The following is a 22,275-nucleotide window of genomic DNA, read 5'->3' as shown; positions in this document are numbered from 1 at the left end:
TGAAGAAAAGCTACACCACAAAGATTTCTAACTCCCACGTCAACTACGCACCAGCGAGTCGTGAAGTTCTTGAAAGGTCTTAATCAAGATTTTGAGGGGAGAAGGGTTGCTTTACTACATCAAACCACTACCCCTTCTCTCAAAGAAGCCATTGCAGCTATGTCCAGAGAGGAAGTGCGTCTGAATGTGACAAAGGGAAGCGATTATGTCCCTCATCCGACCTTCTACACAACCGAGAGACAAGAGATGAGAGACTGCTATACTTGTGGACAGAAGGGACACTTAAAGCATCATTGTACCTCCTTTGCTACACCCAGTAGGGGGAGAGGAGGATACACACATGGCAGAGGAAGCTACAGAGGAAGAGGTGATGGCAGAGGTGGTGGACAGCCATATGGACAGCAGTATGGAAGAGGTGGTGGAGAGCAGTATGGCAGAGCTGGTGGACAGCCATATGGACATCAGTATGGCAGAGGTGCTGGACAACCATATGGACAAAAGTATGGCAGGGGTGGTGGACAGCAGCATGCGACAGCACCCAAGGCACATATGGAAGCAGCTTCAGAGCCAACTACCAGCCGTAACAATCAAAGGAAGAAGGACAAAATGAAGCAACCTTTGGGAACTTTGCTCACTATGTCTACAAAGATGAAGGTAATATTGATAGAGTTTCTATAGCCACTCATAATGCTAATTCAGATTGGATTCTTGATTCTGCAGCATCCAAACATGTTACTGGGAATATTAGTGAGTTTGACTCTTATACTCAGTATCCTCCCACACATAGAGGCACTATCCAAATAGCAGATGGCACAACACAATCTATAAAAGGGGAGGGGTCGGTGCAATGTACACTGAACATAAAATTGTCATCAGTTCTACATGTTCCTGCTTTTCTAGTAAATCTGCTATCTCTAAGTGTCTTGATTGATCAGCAGGACTACCGTATAATAGTTGATAGATATATGTGTCTAATTCAGGAAAGGGAGAGCAGCAAGAAGATTGGGACTGCAACCAGGCATAGAGGTCTTTGGCACATAGATCGTGACAAGATGGGGCATGATGCTAGTTATGTGCTTGCTGCGATTGTTGGAGGAAAGGAGAGTATGGCACTAATTCATCATTCTCGGATGGGCCACATGGCGTTTGATAAAATGTTTCGAGTGTTTCCTAATGTAATGGATGGAGTGGACAAAACCAAATTATGTTGTGATGCCTGCGAATATGCTAAGCATACGAGAACCTCTTATGTTAGTAGAGGGATCAGAAGTGTATCCCCATTTGTGTTAGTGCACTCTGATGTATGGACGTGTCCTGTTGTGTCGATAAGTGGCATGAAATACTTTGTGACTTTTATTGATCTGCTATTCCGGAATGACTTGGATTTATCTTATGCGTCACAAAGATGAAGTGTTCACTTGTTTTCGAGTTTTTGTGCCTATGTGAAAAACCAATTCAATGTTCGAGTGCAAGTGGTCGAATCGATAATGGTACTGAATATATCAACAAACCTTTTGCTGCTTTCTTATCTTCACAAGGTATACTTCACCAGACTTCATGTCCTGACACTCCTCCCCAGAATGGAGTTGCTGAGCGGAAGAATAGGCACATCCTTGAAGTGGCTCGATCTCTTTTGTTTACCATGAATATTCCCAAATTCTTATGGAGTGAGGCAGTTATGATTGCTACGTATTTGATCAACAGAATGCCTTCAAAGGTTCTAGGTATGCAGTCTCCTTGCCAACTCCTTCTAAATAACAATGACTTTGTTGTACCACCCAAACTCTTTGGCTGTACATGTTTTGTAAGGGATCACATGCCATCTGTTGGCAAGCTAGATCATCGGGCTATCAAATGTATCTTTATTGGCTATTCCTCCAGATAGAAGGGGTTACAAGTGTTGGAGTCCCACTGACAGGAGAACATTTGTAAGCATGGATGTTACGTTTCGCGAGTCAGAACCATTTTATGACGGTACGGTGAGAGTGATCTTAGTGGCTTGTTCCAGGGGCTTGACCATCTTGGTGATGCTCAAGAGGGGGAGAAACAGCAAGGTGGTGATCAAGAGTAGCAAGATGGTGACCAACAGCAACAGCAACATCAACAAATTCCTATTGTAGTGGAGATTCCTGCAATTCCTAGTATACCTACACCACCTAGACCGTACCACCACAAAGATGGCTGCAGAATCCACTTGTGTACTCTAGAAGATAAGTACAAAGGGAACAAGTAGATGCACTGGAGGAGCAACAAGACCAGGGGCAAGGGGAGCAACCCATTGGACCTGAAAATCAAGGAAGCACAAGTGTAGATTCTGCTGAGGAGAATCAATCTCAGACTGAGTCCAATAATATCCTAGACTTGCCAATTGCAATAAGGAAAGGGATAAGGAAAGTTGGGCCCCCAAAGCGACTTAGTTATGATGACTATGACGTAGGAAATTATAATTCTTATGAGGCATTGTGACCCTCTTTTCGGGCTTTTGTTGCTTCACTGCAAACTGTATCTGTTCCTAAGGATTGGAAGGCAGCCAGGTTGGACCCGAGATGGTGCAATGCAATGATGGAAGAATTAGAGGCATTGAAGAAAAATAAAACATGGGAGTTGACATATCTCCCTAAAGGAAAAAAAATACAGTAGGTTGTAAGGATCTATTATGTAAAACAAAATGCAGAAGGAAAAGTGGAGAGATATAAGGCAAGACTTGTGGCAAGAGGATATAGTCAGACTTATGGCATTGACTATGATGAGACGGCAAAAATGAGCACTGACAGAACATTGATCTCTTGTGCAGCAAATTTCGGATGGCCCTTGCATCAACTTGATGTAAAAAATGCATTTCTGCATGATGATCTTCAAGAGGAGGTATATATGGAGATGCCACCAGGATTTGTCAGACCTGAAACTAAAGGAAAGGTATGTAGATTGAAGAAATCTCTATATGGTCTCAAACAATCTCCACGGGCCTGGTTTGACAGGTTTAGACAAGTGGTGTGTGGCATGGGATATGGTCAATGCAATGGAGACCATACCTTATTTTACAGCAGAAAATCACTATCCCCTTGCTGTGTATGTTGATGATATTATTATCACGGGAGATGATGATGTGGAAATCACAAAACTGAAAGGATGCTTGAGTCAAGCCTTTGAGGTGAAAGATTTGGAAAAACTTAAATACTTCCTTGGAATAGAAGTTGCAAGATCGTCAAAAGGGATATCACTATCTCAAAGAAAGTATACATTGGATCTCTGAGATGATATGGGCATGCTGGGGCGCCGAGTGGCTTCAACACCTATTGACCAAAATAATAAAATCACAGCAGAGTCTGGAGAACCCATAGACAAGGAGAAATATCAAAGACTTGTGGAAGACTAATATACATATGTCACACGAGACCAGATATATCATTTGCAGTGAGTGTAGTAAGTCGCTATATGCATGACCCAAGGGATGGACACTTGAAAGCAGCTCAAAGAATCTTGAGATACTTGAAGGGCACTCCGGGAAAATGATTGTGGTTTAAAAGTAATGGACACCTAAATGTAATGGATATTGTGATGCAGATTGGGCTAGCTGCTTAGATGATCGAAGATCCACCTCAGGGTATTGTGTTTTTGTTGGAGGAAATTTGGTGTCATGGAGAAGTAAGAAACAATCTGTTGTCTCGAAATCAACAACCGAAGCAGAGTACCGAGCTATGTCACAGGCCTGGGTGAAATGTTGTGGGTACGAAACCTTCTAAGAGAGCTGAAAATTTTAAGGCAAGGAAGCTTGAAAGTGTGGTGTGATAATATGTCTTCCATAAACATAGCAAACAACCCTGTCCAACATGAGCGAACTAAACATGTGAAGATAGATAGATTCTTTATTAAAGGAAAGATTGATGCAGAGATTATCTTATTGGCTTATGTGAGATCAGGACAACAAGTGGCAGACTGTTTAACAAAGGGACTGAGACCAAAGGAGTGTAATCTTGCCTATGCCAAGATGGGGATGATTGACATTTATCACCCATCTTGAGGGGGAGTGTTGGATAACTGTTGGCGTATCTGTTGGGCTGTCTTCTTGTTCTCTGTTGTGGCCCATCTGGCCCAGCCCAGCCCTGACCTATATAAGATGCTTCTATCTCTGTAACCCTAAGAAGAGAGAGTTCCTCCCTGCAGCTTCCTTCTACCTCACGTTAGGCCCTCACCTCTGTCCACATTAAACATAAAAATAGAAGATTTTGCTTGTGCTCCTCTATGGAGCTATCTCAGGACTATTGGTCTGCCCATCCTGCCATCCACCAAGCAACATCGCTTTGGCAGGCTTGACTGGGTTAGGGCACAATTAAGTGACAACATGGATGACATGATTGCGTTGAGCAGTGATGCTTGGGGCAATACAGGGTTAGCACCAGCAGCTATATTCATGTACGCTTTTCCCATTTTTCTGAATAAAAAATTCTAAAGGGTTGGGATCTAGGTCACTTTCCCATGCCTGTCTCCAACCTTGTGGTGCAAGGATGTGTATATCTGTTGGAATCTAAGACTAGTGTAATAGTACTCTAGTAGAGTCTAGAATGCTCTAGGGGAATTGGAGATTAGTAGTAGTCTCCTAGGAAAGTCTAGAATATTCCACTAGTGTGCTAGAATCTAAGTTAGTTTATTAGCAAAGTCTAGAGTATTCTAGGGAGTGTTAGTATAGTAGTAGTGTCTAGACTATTCTAGTGTATGAGTTAACATGTAAGCCTAAGTTGAGCTATATATATGAGAGGGTGTGGAGGTCCAAGTGACCAACCCATCCACAATTTTCCCCAAAAGCCTACATGGTATCAGAGCTAGAGGCAGTGATGGTGTGTGCTACGGGCTGCCTGTGGTGATTCGGTGGAGTGAGGTCGAGTTCCGCAAAATCCAGGGGAAATACAACGGACGGGCGGAGGAGTGGAGTGCTGCCCGGGTAGAAGTGTTGATGTGAGCTGCCGCAGAGGTGCGGAGCCAACCGTTTGCAGCGTTCGGAGTGGTGGTGAATCTTGCAAAGTTCGGTGTGGTGGTGAAGGGAGCAGCTGGGTGAGGTGCAGCTGCTTGTGGCTTGCGAGTGAAGAGGGAGAAGCAAAGGTGCCGATTTCTGCGTGTGCGAGTAGAGGACAGAGGAGAGACCTAAGGCTGCGTGTGCAGCCGGAAGAAAGATCCGAGAGGGGTCGAGAGATCTGCAAGAGTAGGTCAAATATAGCAGAGAAGAGAAGAAGCACATAAGCTGGTTTGTTGGTGATTTTCAGCAATATTGATCAATGGGGGAGAATCAAACAATTGAGAAGCTACTTGAGAAAATGACTCAATTGCTCGAGGAGATTGAGAAGTTGAGACAATCAAGGGAGAGTGCGAAATTCCAAAACAAAGTGGAAAAACAACTGTCCTAGGAAATTGTGTGAATCTTGCACAAACGAAGAAGCAATCTCAAGTCGGGCTCCTGCATTAAATGGAACTTGTTCAAATTGGATTCTGGATTCGGGAGCAACAGCACATGTCACGGGTAAGTGGAGTGAGTTTGCATCATATACTCCACATCCACCCATGCATAAAGAGACAATCCAAACAGCTGATGGAACTTATCAACCTGTGAAAGGGGTCGGCACAGTGAAATGCACTCCGTCCATTACATTGTCTTCGGTATTATATGCTCCATCGTTTCCGGTGAGTTTGGTGTCTATGAGCTCTTTGGTTGATGATATTGATTGTCGAATAATTGCCGATCGATATAATTGTATAATTGAAGAGAGGAAGACTGGAAGGAGGCTTGGGATAGGTGTGAGACATAAGGGATTGTGGTACTTGGATAGAAGGGAAACCGATGAAGCGTTGTGCACTTGCTCTCACAGTTGTTACCAATGATGATGAGGCAAGGTTGATACTCCAACATTGTCGATTGGGCCATATGTCCTTTGATACTATGAGTAAGATATTCCCCGAAGAAATGAAGAAGGTGGACAAAGAAAAACTTGTGTGTGATGCATGTGAGTTTGGAAAACACACCAGGACATCATATGTGAGTCGTGGATCGCGGAGCACGTTGCCCTTTGTACCGATTCACTCTGATGTATGGACTTCCCCGGTGGTCTCTGTTAGCGGGATGAAGTATTTTGTCACCTTCATTGATTGCTACTCCCGAATGACTTGGATATATCTTCTGAAACATAAAAGTGAGGTGCTTACATGCTTCAAGGACTTCTATGCATATGTCCAAAATCGCTTCAACGCTAGTATTCAAATTATCAGGACAAATAATGGGACGGAGTATGTGAATAATGAATTTGGCAATTTTCTTTCCCAAAAGGGAATACTTCATCAAACTTCATGTCCTGATACTTCTCCACAGAATGGAGTAGCTGAAAGGAAGAATCGTCATCTGCTGGAGGTGGCTCAATCACTTATGTTTACCATGAATGTGCCCAAATTCTTGTGGAGTGAAGCGGTTATGACTGCTACTTATCTCATCAACCGAATGCCCTCAAGAGTGCTTGGGATGAAGACTCCATATGAAATGATCTATGGCCAAAATGAGTTCATCGTTCCGCCAAAAGGTGTTTGGGTGTACTTGCTTTGTTAGAGACCATAGACCTTCGGTGGGAAAATTGGATCCTCGTCTTCGTGAAGTGCATCTTCATAGGATACCCATTCGGACAAAAGGGCTACAAGTGTTGGAGCCCTAGTGAGTGGAGAACATTTGTTAGCATGGATATGACATTTAGAGAGTCTGAGCCGTTCTATGGAGAGAAGACGGACCTCAGCTCGTTGTTTAACTTTGACTCTCCTAGCACAATCGAAGCTAGTCGAGAGGGGGAGAGTGAACTTTTGAGGACAAAGGAACATGAACCATCCAGAGTTGTTGTTGGTTCAATTCCATCTCCTACGAGTGAAGAGAGATGGACAAAGCCAAATGAGGAAGAAAATCTAAGGGTGTCTACAAGGAGACAAGCTACAAGTGAAGAGAGATGGAGAAAGCCAAACGAGGAAGAGAACTTGAAAGTGTATACACGGAGAAAATCGCAGCATGAGCAACGAAGCAACAACGAGTTCCCACGACAAGTGACACACGGAGTGCGGGGGAGCAACATGTGCAACAACGAGGCTCCCACGACAAGTGACACACGAGTGCGGGGGAGCAACATGCTCCAACGAGTGTTGAAACCGATGAATTGTCCGATGACGCAGGTCCATCTATTACGAGGATTCAATGGACTTGCCCATTGCCTTAAGAAAAGGAACCCGAGTCAGCAGCTAGAAAACCTCCAAATTGGTACCAGGAGGAGTATGACATTGCTAATTATGTATCATATGCATCTGTATCTACGAACTACAGGGCCTTCATCGCATCATTGCAATCTGTGGTGATCCCAAGAGATTGGAAAGAAGCAAAACAAGACCCAAAGTGGTACGAGGCCATGTTGGAGGAAATGAAAGCTCTTGAGAAGAACAATACATGGGATCTTGTTACTCTTCCAAACTGGAAAACGTCCAGTTACTTGCAAATGGGTGTATTCCGTGAAGCAATCCCCAGAATGGAAAATAGAACGATACAAGGCAAGGTTAGTGGCAAGGGGTTACAGTCAAACATATGGGATTGACTATGACGAGACCTTTGCGCCTGTTGCAAAGATGAGTACTATAAGAACTCTTATTTCTTGTGCTGCTAACTTTGGTTGGTCCTTGCATCGATTGGATGTCAAGAATGCTTTCTTGCATGGAGATCTCCGGGAAGAAGTTTATATGGACATTCCACTCGGCTTTAGTAACTCCAACACCCAGGGGAAGGTGTGCAGATTGAAGAAGTCTTTGTATGGTCTCAAGCAGTCACCAAGGGCATGGTTTGATAGGTTCCGGAGAGCCATGCGCAATATGGGTTATAAGCAATGTAATAGGGATCATACCGTGTTTTATAGGCATTCAGGGCGTCGTATTACCATCCTTGCAGTTTATGTGGATGACATTGTTATCACTGGAGACGATAATGATGAAATAAGCCGGTCGAAGATGAGATTGAGCGAGAGAATTTGAGGTTAAGGATCTAGGACAACTCAAGTATTTCTTGGGTATTGAGATTGCGAGATCTCCTAAAGGAATAGTTATCTCTCAAAGGAAATATGTGTTGGATCTACTCAATGAGACCGGTATGCTTGGGTGTCGGCTCGCTTCAACTCCTATTGAGCAAAATCACCGGCTATGTGCTCGATCGGGAGATCCGAGTTAATAGAGAGCGCTACCAACGGCTTGTTGGTCGACTTATCTATTTATGCCATACGAGACCTGATATATCTTATGCCGTGAGTGTGGTGAGCCGCTACATGCATGACCCAAGAAGTGGACATCTAGAGGCATCTTATAGAATTTTACGCTATCTGAAAGGAAGTCCTGGAAAAGGTCTATGGTTCAAGGCCAATGGGCACTTGAGTGTGGAGGGATATTGTGACGCTGATTGGGCAAGTTGCCTTGATGACAGAAGGTCAACATCAGGCTTTTGTGTCTTCGTAGGAGGAAACTTGGTATCTTGGAGGAGCAAGAAGCGAGCATGTGGTCTCAAGATCAACTGCAGAAGCAGAGTATAGAGCAATGGCGGTGTGTTTGTGTGAGATGTTATGGATGAAAGGCCTCCTATCGGAATTGAAGCTACTCGCGGAGAGGGCCATTGAATCTTTGGTGCGACAACAAGTCAGCAATAAACATTGCTAACAATCCCGTTCAGCATGACCGAACAAAGCATGTGGAAATAGATCGATTCTTCATTAAAGAACGGCTTGACGAAGGAACCTTGAAGTTAAGCCATGTAACCTCTAGAGAACAAATAGCAGATTGTCTAACCAAAAGATTAGGTAGTAAGGAATGTTTGTTGGCATGTAACAAGATGGGAATGATAGATATCCATCGCCCATCTTGAGGGGGAGTGTTGGAATCTAAGACTAGTGTAATAGTACTCTAGTAGAGTCCAGAATGCTCTAGGGGAATTGGAGATTAGTAGTAGTCTCCTAGGAAAGTCTAGAATATTCCAGTAGTGTGCTAGAATCTAAGTTAGTTTATTAGCAAAGTCTAGAGTATTCTAGGGAGTGTTAGTATAGTAGTAGTGTCTAGACTATTCTAGTGTATGAGTTAACATGTAAGCCTAAGTTGAGCTATATATATGAGAGGGTGTGGAGGTCCAAGTGACCAAACCATCCACAATTTTCTCCAAAAGCCTACAATATCCATGCGCAATATTGATGTACTATAAACTAGTGAAAATTGCCGAGGGACAAGTGAGTAGGTGTCTATTTTTCCAATTTCTCTTTTCTATGGTTATTTTTTGGTAGAATTGGTTCGCTTTATTTAAAATAAATACATCATGTGTCAGCGTGCCTTCGAATATCTGACATAGATCACTCTACTAGAACGAGGGTATGATTGGGGTCAGTGGTAAAAAAAAAAGAACACATTACAACAGACATTGTTGCGAAGAACCGAAAGCAAGTCCAACCACATGCCTTCTCCCTTATAGGGGCTAGGCAACCACCTGCTTAAACTTAACCTATCCCTGTAGCAGATCTACCTCTACCTTGCTCCCTTGCGCTCAGCCAGTCCTTCCATTCATCCGCGACACGACCGGCAAGGGCCATCGCAGTGCAGGTGTTGTTGTCAAAGATGTGCGCATTGCGTTCCAGCCAGATTGAGCGCAAGGTAAGCAGAATTAGAGAATTGATCGATCTCCGGTGCTTACACACCACCTGACCCGCAGCATCCGGCCACCAAGATGTCAAGGATGCCGCAGTCGAAGGAAGCAGCCGTTACATCCCCTGCTGTCGCAGTATTCTGAGCCAAACCATGCGAGTATACGTGCACCGCAGCAGTAGAATATCCTAAGGAATACTCCCTCTGTTCCCTTGATTAGGGCGTATATATTTTTTATAGTTTTCATCAAAGCATAAAGGCTCAAGTTTGGAATTGCTGTAATTTTTCCCAACATACACCTCCATAATTTATTCGGCATGTAGGTCAACTCTGATTGGCTAAACATGCACCGGCGGGCCTGCGCAGAATTATGCCAGCAAAGGGGCGGGGTCGTTGCATGCAGGACGTGGGTGGTTAATTCCCTAGTTTGCTTGGGCTATGAGAGGAAGGGAGGGATATTAGGAGGTAGTAGTTATTTATGAGGGGTGACGTTGGAAACTAATCTGCTGCGTGGATATGCTTAATCGCCTTGCATAAAATTTACGCCTTGTTCGCAGGATTTTTTTGGAGTATTTTTAATGGTTTATATCTCAATCGGTAGAGAAGAACCAAAACAGTTGATTCAACCATTAAATCTTACCCCCATTCATGCCCTGGTTGCCATCATCTCTATGACAATGTCTTTGTCGATCAAAGGCTAGTAGGGGATAAGGAATCAAGCTAGGGTTGAGCGAGCTATGTTGTGTCCTCTGAGGAGGATGAAGGATATATGCGGTAAGGTTCCGATCACACAATCTCAAACTAACATATCCCAATGTGTGCATCCTGGTTTCAGTCCGTGAATCATAGTTGGTGGTCGAATTGTAAAGTGAAACAGTTTGTATTGGGAGTCTGGTTTTAAATTTTGGTTGGCCGTTGAATTAAAACATATGTCCATCACGTGAAATGAAAATTCCCACGCAAAACTATTACATAAACATAACTTAGGATTGATGTTTCTACAAGATTCATGTTGTGTAAATTTAAACTTAATGCTTAGGTTCATGATTTAAAATGTTTTTCACAGACGAAAAAGATTGTTTATTATTGTCAGGTCAAAAAGTTCATGAATTAAACTTAGGATTGATGTTTTTCACAAACTGGGAAGCTTTATTAATGCAGTCCGATGATCTCACCTCAGATGTTGTGTTTCCTAATACGCTATCTGCATTTAACTTATGCTCACAAGAATCCGTTGATCCTGGCTCAAAGCCCACATTACCAAAGCACATGACTGAAATTGCATTTGCATATCCAATGACAACCCTGTAAAATGAAGGAAAATTCTTTTACAAGTAGGTGGAGTATTCTAGAAGATGGTGAAAAGTAAATGAAATGTATCTTTTTTACATTAACTAATTTTAGCATCGGAAATTAACTAATTAATAAGGTTGTCCATTTTCTGACAAATGGTTTAGAGGCATTTAAATGTGGTTATATAGTTCATTTGATATATATATCTATACATCCATATACAGTAAACACCTACGTTCGTTTTATACAAGCTAGCTAGTGAGTACCTAGGATAATTTCGATTATGTAGGGATAGTATGTGAGTATACAAGACCCACCTAGATAGGACATATAGTATTTGTAGTTGGTAATATCGAAAATATGCCAAAATTATGAGCTCACGTGTAGTTCGCTTGGCGGCTTCTTATAAACACTGAATGAACATACTCCAAATGATATCCTAGTTTAACGAGAAATTATTATACATGCAGACATTCTATTCCACCTATAAATGTAGCAGGTATCAAAGCAATGGTCTTGGGCAGTTAAAAAAGAATAAGAGGAAATTCTTGATTACCTTTGTGGATCCATCAAACAAGAAAGTCGACATACAGATGCACAGCAATTTTGAAAGACTTTCTCAACCCTGTTGAGAGGAAGAATTCACTTACAAATTTTCCTAAACGTTATTATACAGTACAGGAAAAAATGGTAGCAGAATAAGAGAAAATAAATTTACCCAAACTAGGAAATCTATGTGCACATGTAGCACCACAATACTTGAATAATAATGCATAAATTGGCACAGGTTAAACAAGAAGGGTGGGGAAGGAAAATAAACCGGTTAGCCTAACTTCCCAATCCAGTGTATTGGTAAATATATGAATATATATATAGGCCTGAAGTTAGCTAAGTTCGAAAATGTTGGCAACTTGTCTCTAGGATTTTGCCGCATTTCCTTGGTAACAAATGAGTTGCAATAATATCAAGATGGAACCACATTGGCATGGTAAGTTAGGGCAACCAACTTTGGTCGTTACCTGAAATTGGCAGAGTTCCACAAATGCACAGTACCATTGCAGCAACCTGTAATTAGGATCTGGAGATTTGGAGAGGAATAGACATACATTACTCTAGACATGAAAGTTTCGAGTGTATGAACACACGTCCTTTTCTTTATATCCCATATCTGATTCACAAAAACAGACGATGCATCAAGGTTATGTGCACTGAAGTATTACACTTTTCAGCTAAGATGTTATATGTATACGAGAAATATATTATATATATGTACCTTCGCAGTACAATCATCAGAGACCGTAATCAAATACTGATGATCATTACATGTGAAAAATTCCAAGCAATTCACTTTTTTTGAATGCCCAGACAGAAAGTACTTAGATTCTGCTGAATCAGGGCCCCACATCTGCACATAAAACGAATAGGAGTCTGTAGCTAGGATCTAGTAGAGAAACTCTTATAATATTTTTTTTGTGGGCAAGAGAGAGAATTCCAAACCTTAATTGTGTGCTCTGAAGCACTAGCAATGGTAATGCCCATCGGGTTAAATACGAACATGCGTTCAGTAGAGTATTCCGTCATAAATGTTTGGATGCACTCCCAGCCCCTGTTCCAGTCCCAAAGCTTTGCCTGGTTGCATTTAGGTGACACTGACAACATATATGTCTGGGTTGGATGAACGGCCAGTGTTTTGACAGATTTAGCTTCAGTATTAGCTCTGAAACTTTTAATCTTTTTCAGCTTATCGTAGCTGTACACGTGGATGAAACCATCTTTTGTCCCAGCCACAAACCATTTCTTCCATTCAATAAATTTAATGGAGGAGACTGCATTAGATATATCATCAAGTTATGAGTATAGCAGTATGATAAAAGAAACGTCATATTAATAGATAAGTCAAAAGAAACACCTTTTTCCCTTGAGACTTTAAACGAACCCACTAGCTTCTGTCGGTGTACAAAAAGTAGTTAGTCCATGCACATAAATAATAATTATTTTTTTTCTTTAACAATGATTTGTCTAATAGCAGTGGACATAACAGAGTGAGAATTTTGTTCGAATTTGGCAGCTCGTAACACAGGCAGTATTGTCCACATTAAGCCAATCTTCCACACAAGATCAAATCATATCAAATTCGTCCTTTGTGTGGGTCATGATATTAAATAGCGGGCATGTTCACCAACTTCATGCATGTTAATGCAGTATATTAAAAACATGTTAATTATTTTGGTACGGATTATGCTTTAGTGTGCCAAACATGTTCTCCTATAAAGGTTAAATCTTCTCGTCTTCCCTACACAATGGTGGTGTCGCAAGGATCAGACTTTTTTGGTAATGAGGCAACTCATGGAGTCAGGGTAGGCCTTATGCTCTATGGCACTGCAATCAAGCAGTGCTCTGTTCCTTAGTGTAACACGTACTCAAAACAGTATATATAATAGCTTTACCAAGGTGATTAGAAGGGAAAATCAGATTGCCTTCACGCATGATGCTCTCAGACGAGCTGTAGTGTTGTACTGCCCAGTTATTTCCTTTTCGCTCAGTTGTTTCGTTAGGCTGATATATAGTTGGCTGCCTGAGGTTTTATCCTGTGACATACTAAAAGAACTGAGCTATAATGATGTAACGCTGTGACGTGTCATTTTGTTTTCAATAAAGATGGAATAGGCCCTATTGATCTTAAAAAAATAGATTTACCAAGGTAATTAAAAATTTGTTTCTCCGTTATCATCAAGAGTACACTACATATTTTTTTATGTATTGGTCCATCAAACTTTCATGGGAAAAAGGATTTCATGTTGTTGTTGTTGAAATAGATGAAGCATTTACACTTGCCTGTGTCTCATAGCTCCAGATGCGAATGCGTCCATACTTGTGTCCGATTATTATCCTATGAAATAAGTCAGAATATAAATACCACATGTACCAACATATATATGTAATTAGTAAACGTCCAAATCATAGAGGAATAAGCACTTATGAACAAAACAATTATGTAGCTTTTCAATAGGAAGTGCATTCACCAATGCTTCGTCGGGTTTATGTCCCAGCAACTTATATCCTTGTAAGGTATGTCCACATGTAAAACCTAACCAGCAAGGTTGCAATTAACATTCAAACTGAGTAACAAGGGACAAATAGTAGTAACTAATGGAAGAGTTTTACTGTGCCAGTATATCTGTATCTGCGAATAAATATACAAATAACACTTAATGGACGAATATAAATAGTTTTAATCTTTTATTGCAATTATTTTAGTTTGTGTTGACAAGTGAGGCAGGCATTTTGGGCGTTTTTGGATTGCATGAATAAAACATGATAATAGGTAACATCCCATGGGATGTAAATTGCTTATTGTGACTCATGTCTATATGATTTTTCTAATCAACTCACCTCAGACGTTATAATCCCTCGTTGTGGAGTACAAACAACTTTCAGTGTCACCTCACGCACCATATGCCCCATCTTTTTGGTTTTCTCAAAAAAATCATCCTGCTCATATGTTTCAGATGACCAGTTGTGCTCATCACCTAATATAGTACTCTCCAGGATCAAATCAAAGTATTTATGTTCTGGAAGCTTCTCCTGCTGATATGTTGTCACAACAAGAGTGTAGACAGACCTCGGCGGCACAATGCCAAATAGTGGCAGCCTCACGAAGCACATCTTGTTCCCGCTATTGTTTATGAGACGAAATGGGACGTGCTCATCTGTGTTGTTGGTTAGCAGCAGTGAGCACTGTATCGACTTGTTGGGCTCGAATGGAAATCGAAGAACTAATGGTTGGACTTCAAGAAGATCGCTGGAACCTAGATTCACCTGCAGGAGTAAAGAAGTTGTGTTGTTATGGGAAAATATTCCTTATAGCTCCAGAACACACTGGAGCTCTTTTATTTAAAAAATTCGACTAAAATCCTAAAATAAATTATACAACTGCATAAAGAAATCTAGTATTTACGCCACAAGTTACCTAAAAAACATTTTATTTTGAGCTATCCAAAAAGAGAGAAATTTGAAGATAAAAATGAGTTATTTTCCCTTTTGTAACCACAAAAAATAGCCCAAAATTTAACCTTGTTTACCAAAACTTTGTAGAAATATATAAAACAGATGTGCCACAAATTTTGGAATTTTATTGAACTCTAATTTACTATTTTCAATCAAAACCGGCGTGCCACAAATCCGCATTTGTTATTTGTTAGCATCTCAGTGGTCCTCTACTTGATTAATTTCCCTTTCATATAGGAATGCTCAACTAAAGAGAACTTTAGCTAGCTTCGTACCAGGTGTCCCGACGGCTTTACGGCTTGCTGGCATCCACGTGACAATATGACAAACATTAGAATGATTAACAAAATCAATTGCTAAAATTCTTCAATTTTATTATAGTATGTCAATAAGTGCTAACTTTTTCCTTTTTAATGTAGAATTCAAAAAGTTTAGCTTCAGTAATTCAAACACATAAACTAGCTAATAGCCATTGAACTAACAACCAAAATGCAGTTGCTTAATTTTGAAGAGAGACAATTTAAATATAAATAAAAATCATCTTCAAACATGATTGAATAGATAATGCGTAACAGAAGATTGTAATCTCAAAGACATTTTAGATCTGCTAATGAAATGAAATAAGACAATATGCATGGGGAGCTAATACATTTCAGAATAATAAAAGTTACATATAACAAACTCAGTAAATAAAATTATTAGTATTTGGTTAGCTAAAAAAAGGCTCTAAATAGAGGTTGTCCGAGTGTGTAGTCAGGTAGGGAGCCTTTAACTCGAAAACTACGGATAAAAGTAATAATATTCGATCTTTAAAGTATTTAACATACCTGACTACTTTCTGTTTCATTCAGCCGAGCAACTATATGATGTATACTAACTGGTCGCTTCTCTGGGTTGGTGTCAATACACTCCATCCCTATCTCTGTGCATACTCGAATTTGTTCGAAACTGGTGTCTCCCTGTGATCTGTCCAATCTATTGCTCCAACTTTCAAGTACCTAAGAAGTTGCAAGCATGAGTTACGATTCATAAAACTAATATAAATGCAATGTTATTTTATATAGGAAACCAAAGTATGCATGTATATATAGCACATGCAAACCTCACACTGAATGTTAACACGTAATAGCACCGACTCAATCATCAAACTACCAATAATTCTAAAAAAAGTGTCTGTAAAATTTCTAGTCAGATTTAGCACAATGTAAGTTCTCCATTATGAAAGATATAGTGGAGATGGTATATTTAACTCAATGGAATGGGTTCAACTGTTCAAGCATATTTGATGTGACGTTAGGATTACTAGTGGTATATATATAAGTAAGAAAACGTTTATCCATGTTTCTTTGCACAAACTTGTAAGAAAGATGAAACTCACTCCCAAGATTAAAACTTTATATGATAATTAGCTATTGATTATTCTAAAAAAACACCGATAAAATTAGGATGGGCAAGTGGTTCAAAATACTTCTGGATTTCTAGTATAGTGCAACGGAATAAGTCGGCCAACTGACTGCATAGTATTTTTTGTATGTTGTCCACTACGCTTTTAATTTCAGTTGCAAACTGAATAACTTGAGCTATTAACATGTAATTAGCTATTCTGAAAATTAGAGCCGCACTTTACTTGCATTCAGTTTATATATTTTGTTATTGTATTTAAAATATGACATTTACACTAGTGTTAAATGGCTATTGCATTTTATCTTTTGACATTTTTCTGAACCAGTTGTACTTAGGTTTTGCTACTGAATTGACTGATTTAATCACTTCTATACTAATTGCACATGACTAATTAGAAAGAAGGAATATGAGGTACATTCAGTCTTCAAATTATAACTTATTTTACAAAATATACCTGAGATAGTTAGCTATAAGAACAGAATTGAAATTTTGTTAGAAAATATTAGTTTACCTTGATACACATGTAATATTTATGTTTGATTCTTTGACAGACAATTTGTTTATTGGCCTATTGGACTTTGTTTAAATAACGAATGACTCACCACGTCTACAAAATATTGAGTGATTTTGGGCAAGGTTAGAATGTAAAATTAATTTTTGATACATCGAGCCTTTATCATAGAAGAAGCGTGACACAGAGAGTTCTTACAGTGTCGACAGCTTGATATCCCCTCTTTCCAGTCAAAACCTCTACGAGTATAACACCAAGACTATACAAGTCAAACTTGTGTGTGATCTCATTACTAGTGAATTCCGGAGCCAAATATCCTCTGCATGAAAAAAATATAATCGAAGATTCTTTTTATAGAATTATCGACAACAATGGATATTGGCTCAACAGGAAGGAAATTATGCTGCCATCAATGAAAGCTCGGAGGAAGTGCAACATAAATCATAGCGAATGAGGAGTATTAGCTTGCAAGAAGCTTAGGTGTCTTACAGCGTTCCGCCCACTTTTGTAGCAACGAAACGGCTCTTATCTTCCTCGAAGATTCTTGATAGACCAAAGTCAGAGATTTTGGCTACCATATTAGCATCTAGCAATATGTTCGCGGGTTTTAGATCTAGGTGGATGACTTTTTTCTGGTGAAGATAACTTAACCCCTCGCAGATCCCTTTAATTATTTTATACCGCTTGCTCCAGTTAAGTCCACCAGATGCATCTGCAAAAAAGAAGATGAAAACAAGCTGTATATTAGCCTTTGAAGCACTTGGCAGCCTCAATATATGAATAACAGAAAGTATACGACGGGATAAGTAACCATGAGATGCTTGAAAAAATAATCTCCAATAGTTCAGGTTAATTCTAACTCCCCACATCCTCATAGAAAACATCTAGGAATTTATTATTAATTCGGAACAAACTCTCGTAGTGAGCCTCATGGTACAAAAATCTGGAACCATCCAATCTATCTTCAATGGACGACTACCATGTATTTGCAACAATTATATTATAAATATACGCTAAAACTGAAATTTCAGAGAAGTATTCACATTTGCTTTGAATTTGCGCATTCCAAGTCATTACAGATTAAATACATATCATGCTTCTGAGGGTAGAATAAATCATTATTAACGAAACAAAATCGTGGGAGCCGTAATTTTCAGTGATATATATGAACAAAACAATGGCAGAAAAAAATGTTACGTGCCAGATGATACTTCATACCTTGGATATACCCATCGAGGCTTCCTTTAGGCAGGTACTCAAAGCAGAGCAACCTTTGTTGTACGTCTGCCATGACAACCTTTCCGTTCAAATCTGCCATAGTGCCTTGCGTATCAGCGCAGTATCCTAGAAATCTCACTATATTTGTGTGATTCGCCTTGAGCAAACATTCAACCTCTCGTTGGAATTCCTTGTCATACATGTAACAATTGGATAGTCTCTTCACAGCGACGGTCAGCCCATTAGCGAGCATTCCCTGCAGACAGAGCCGGAAGATGCCTTGTCAGTCAATTGTTTGAGAGAAAGACCACGAACTCAGTCCACATACACAAACTTCATAACCAAATTGCATCGAAGCAAATCAAATGTTGGAAAGATTAGACTAACCAGAGACAAAACCAAATCACAAAATCGAGCTGAAAGGATTTCGTGTGTTTTCGCACCCAAACGCGAGATCATGAGCCCAACGCCAAAATATAGCTAATCTTCTGAGCGCCGGTGTTCCCCGCCGACGACGCGCAGCGGCGTTGACCCACGCACAGCTTGAGCGGCGCCCCAACCGTCGCTGCAGCCGCATCCTGGCACCGGCGGCAAACCACATCGCGCCATCGATGCGTACGCACTTGCTGAACGGTGGCGGCGGCGACGCGCGGCAAAGATCGGTCCGTGAGCGGACCATCAGAGGAGATGGTCGTCGATTTGGGGATTTAAGAAACATGTCCAGGATGGGGAAGACGACTACTCGTACTACAGTTGATCCATCAACGGACTCACCAACGGTTTGAACCCGTGTGAAAACATTTCGTTCAGCCCAAAGTCCAAACCAAATCCAAAATCCAAGATCCAAGCCAGTCACCGCTAAAACCAGTTGAAACCAGACATATGCTCGATATTATAAAAAAAAAAAAAACAAGTTGAAACCAGACTTCAAGCATGCCCATTAACAGGTAGGCTGCTGTATATGAAAACTATGAATCTTATGAATTGGCGTCGTACTGTATTACTTACCTTGTACACCACCGAGAAGGCGCCTCTACCAATCTCCCGATCATCGGAGAAACCACCTGTGATGTCTTCCAAAAGCGACAGTGGCAGGGCCTTGGGCTCTGAGGTTTCATCTAGCATCATGCACTCCAAGTCATTTCGGCTGCTAACCTGCCGATCCATACCGCAGCTAGAACCCCCTGAAAGTCTGAAACAAGAGCACGCTACACAACTGGCCACTCAACTTCACAAGTGAACTGCAGATGAGAGATCACTCTGTTGTTCTGCAAAAAAACATTGATTTCTATATATAAGAAGAGGCATGTTCATGAACATCAAGGTAGCGATTGATCATGCGAGAAGGGCACATCTTCAACAGCAAGCACCAAAAATTAAACTAAGGGCTAGCTATCTTTCTTACCTGGAGAAGGATGTGCCTACTCTGCTTAGCATCAAGTCTTGGTCTTGCAGGCGAGTTTCAGTCAGATGTTATCGCTTCTGTAATAATTAAGAGCACAGGGGAAGGAAGAAGAGGGAGGCGATGTGGTATGATCCAGCGGCATCCGGGACAGTCGCACCTTGATGATGGAACTGAACATATAGAAATAATTATTCAGTTGACTCTCCAGACATGTGGAGGCATGTGATCTATACTTTAATCTTTCTAATTTTTAACTGGAAACTCCGAAAGACACATAGTCTTTTATAGGATGCAACTGACAGATTTCAGTAATATGCACGCCGCGCTACATTATAATACGAACCTGCACGTGGCATCAAAGACAATGTATCATCAAGAAGCAAGCGTTGCTCGGAAATAAAAAAAAATTGTTCACGGCCAAACGATAAGACAGATAAAATCATCCTGGTTAGACCGTTGCAATGACGTGTTGCACGGTGGCGGCGAGGCCTAGCGTCTATGATCGACTCAAAATCAGTCACCTTCCCCTCATATCTGATTTTGACAAAATGGAAGAGGCGTAATACAAGCAGCATCCCTTTGCCATTAACAGCAGCATCACATATCGGGCCAATCCTCGCCGCTTGATTCGGCAACAACTGTGGCAAATTTCAACTTTGAGAAGACATGACATATTGAAGTCTATCCATGATGTATCCTTATTAACATATTGAAGTCGTATGTATTGATGTGCACTGACGTGGCTTATATCACATTGTACATCACCGACTAGTGTTTTCTTCCAGAACAATCACAATAGGTGTGCTTCTGTGCTGCTTCCTAGAACAAGCATAACAGATGTGTCCCTGTGCCTTGGCGAGCCGTGGATGGACAGTGTACAGATTTTGGCAAGCTTAGTGCGTACAGAAATGCACACTGTGGCTCAGCGGATCCTACAACATACCGAGTTTGCTCGATTGTGTATATATTGTAGAGAAGGAGAAACCCAAAGCCGAGTAGTTCTGTCTCCCCCTCACGGTCACGGTGCATGGTTCTCTAGTTCAATTTTGAGATATTTTCGTAGTGGCACACTCGGGTTTTTTCCCCTAACCAATCTGCATGGTTTACTATCCACGTGCAGGACGTAGCTCGGACTAGTTCAAGGACACCAAACCACATGCATGCATTTACTCTCGACACCTAGCGTTGGCATTCTTCTTTGTTCTCCTCCAATATCACATATCGACTGCATATCAGTTTTGCTCCGCCTATCCATCTCGCCAATTTAAAGAAAATGGCTTTGCATTGCACTAGGAAGCTCATCCAATTTTGTGGTGCAGTCACGCATGTGTGATGTACACTCACATACGGTTCATGATATTGTTCCCTACCGAACCATCTTTTTTGTGTGGAGGAGGCATGACATGTGTCCATTTTCATTCCGAGTTGACGCCATCTAGCTCTCACACTATTTTGTGTGGAGAGAGGCTAGCAGCTGCCAAGCCGTTGGTGGTGACCTATCCAGATACAAAATGCAGGCATCAGTGATAAGTTACTAATGAAGCCAGGAACAAAATACATGTGTCCGTCACGGGTAGGATTGACGTCATCAGGAACAAAATGCACTGGCTCATGCATTTTGTTTCTTGCTCTCATTAGTAACTTAGCAAAATTAGAATGCATGCACTGACTCATGCATTTTGTTTCTTGCTCTCATTAGTAACTTAGGACTGACGCCTGTATTTTGTCCAAAGCAGTGACATTCTAATTTTTCAGCCCGTCACTAATTATAGTTTCAGGAGCAATAATTATATTTGCCGCAGGTTGGCATTCGTATAATAACATGCTTACAAAATCATAATAAATTCGTTACATACATAAAAAAATGTTTGCAGCTCATCAAGTATATAGATGCAGAAATGTTAGTGTTGCAAGCAATAGAACAAGAATTCTCTGACTATCCTGGTAATCTGCATCTTCCCGTGAGGTTATCTCATGAACCTTTTACTAGCCATGCGAAGTGTCAATCCTTTGGAGGTGCCCACACCTTCTAGACTGTGTCATGTAGATCAAAAGGGGGCACCCCTGAAAACTGCGCACGATACGTGAATGCGGTTGACTAAGTGCCCGAAGTGCGTGGTTCCAAGTGATGATGTCAGGAACACCCGTGGTGAGCGCGACCGAGGAGTGTAGCGTCTATACCACATTGTATTGTAGGAAGAGATCCAGGGACAGCCCAACTCCAATCTAATCTGTGGAACACATACCCTGCCCAACAAGTACTCTTGTACTGACCAGTTCTTCCCTCTCGAAGAATGAGACAAGCGGCACTATAAGCTTGGCTGCTGCCCATCCAGCCAAGGAGATTTCCAAAAGGATATCGTCGAGCCATAGCCACTTCTGATGGTGGTAGAGGCGTGAAATATATTCATATCGGCCGTGGCGCAAGGGTTGCTAGACCTATCCAAGTCTCGGTGGGATCCATCCATTCAAACAAAGGCCATCAGGGATGATGAGCTCGTGCATATTTCTGAAGGCTAAGCACGCCGAGACCTTCCAACTCCTTTGGGTGGCAAATGATCTCCCAGATCACTTTGCATTTTCAACCAATGGCCGTTTCTGTTCGCGCCCACATGAAAGGGCGCCGCGCCTTGTTCATAGCCCTAGGATATCATCAATGCAACATCCATCTTATATTACCTCATTGTGCTTGAAAGACCGATTGAGCTTAGCAGCACCAATTCTCATTTTGTTTTATTTTTCTTTTATTTCATGGTCGCCT

The 22,275-nt window shown here is 41.1% G+C and overlaps 1 protein-coding gene across 1 annotated transcript; it reads right to left on the bottom strand.

The window, feature by feature from the left end:
• Window positions 1-4,211: 4,211 nt before the first annotated feature.
• Window positions 4,212-19,276, bottom strand: LOC124693441. The gene is made up of 16 exons (XM_047226917.1): window positions 19,118-19,276; window positions 18,110-18,365; window positions 17,381-17,603; window positions 17,090-17,210; window positions 15,804-15,974; window positions 15,252-15,278; window positions 14,362-14,787; window positions 13,992-14,056; window positions 13,804-13,858; window positions 12,878-12,914; window positions 12,466-12,794; window positions 12,242-12,373; window positions 11,988-12,136; window positions 11,525-11,593; window positions 10,851-10,980; window positions 4,212-4,276 (listed from the first exon to the last, which is right to left on the bottom strand). The coding sequence occupies exons 1-16, from the start codon at window positions 19,274-19,276 to the stop codon at window positions 4,241-4,243; spliced, it is 2,385 nt and encodes a 794-aa protein (XP_047082873.1). The 3' UTR covers window positions 4,212-4,240.
• Between the last annotated feature and the right edge of the window lie 2,999 nt (window positions 19,277-22,275).

The sequence above is a fragment of the Lolium rigidum genome, chromosome 2, assembly GCF_022539505.1.
Source record: "Lolium rigidum isolate FL_2022 chromosome 2, APGP_CSIRO_Lrig_0.1, whole genome shotgun sequence".
Classification (NCBI taxonomy): Eukaryota; Viridiplantae; Streptophyta; class Magnoliopsida; order Poales; family Poaceae; genus Lolium; species Lolium rigidum.
This window is presented reverse-complemented; position numbering and strand designations above follow the sequence as displayed.

Coding starts and splice junctions, on each gene's coding strand:
- LOC124693441 (XM_047226917.1), bottom strand. CDS start 19,276: ATGGATCGGCAGGTTAGCAGCCGAAATGACTTGGAGTGCATGATGCTA. Junction 17,604..18,109: donor CCTCGATGGGTATATCCAAG/GTATGAAGTATC, acceptor TCTTTTTTGCAG/ATGCATCTGGTGGACTTAAC. Junction 14,788..15,251: donor TAAAGCCGTCGGGACACCTG/GTACGAAGCTAG, acceptor TTACTCCTGCAG/GTGAATCTAGGTTCCAGCGA.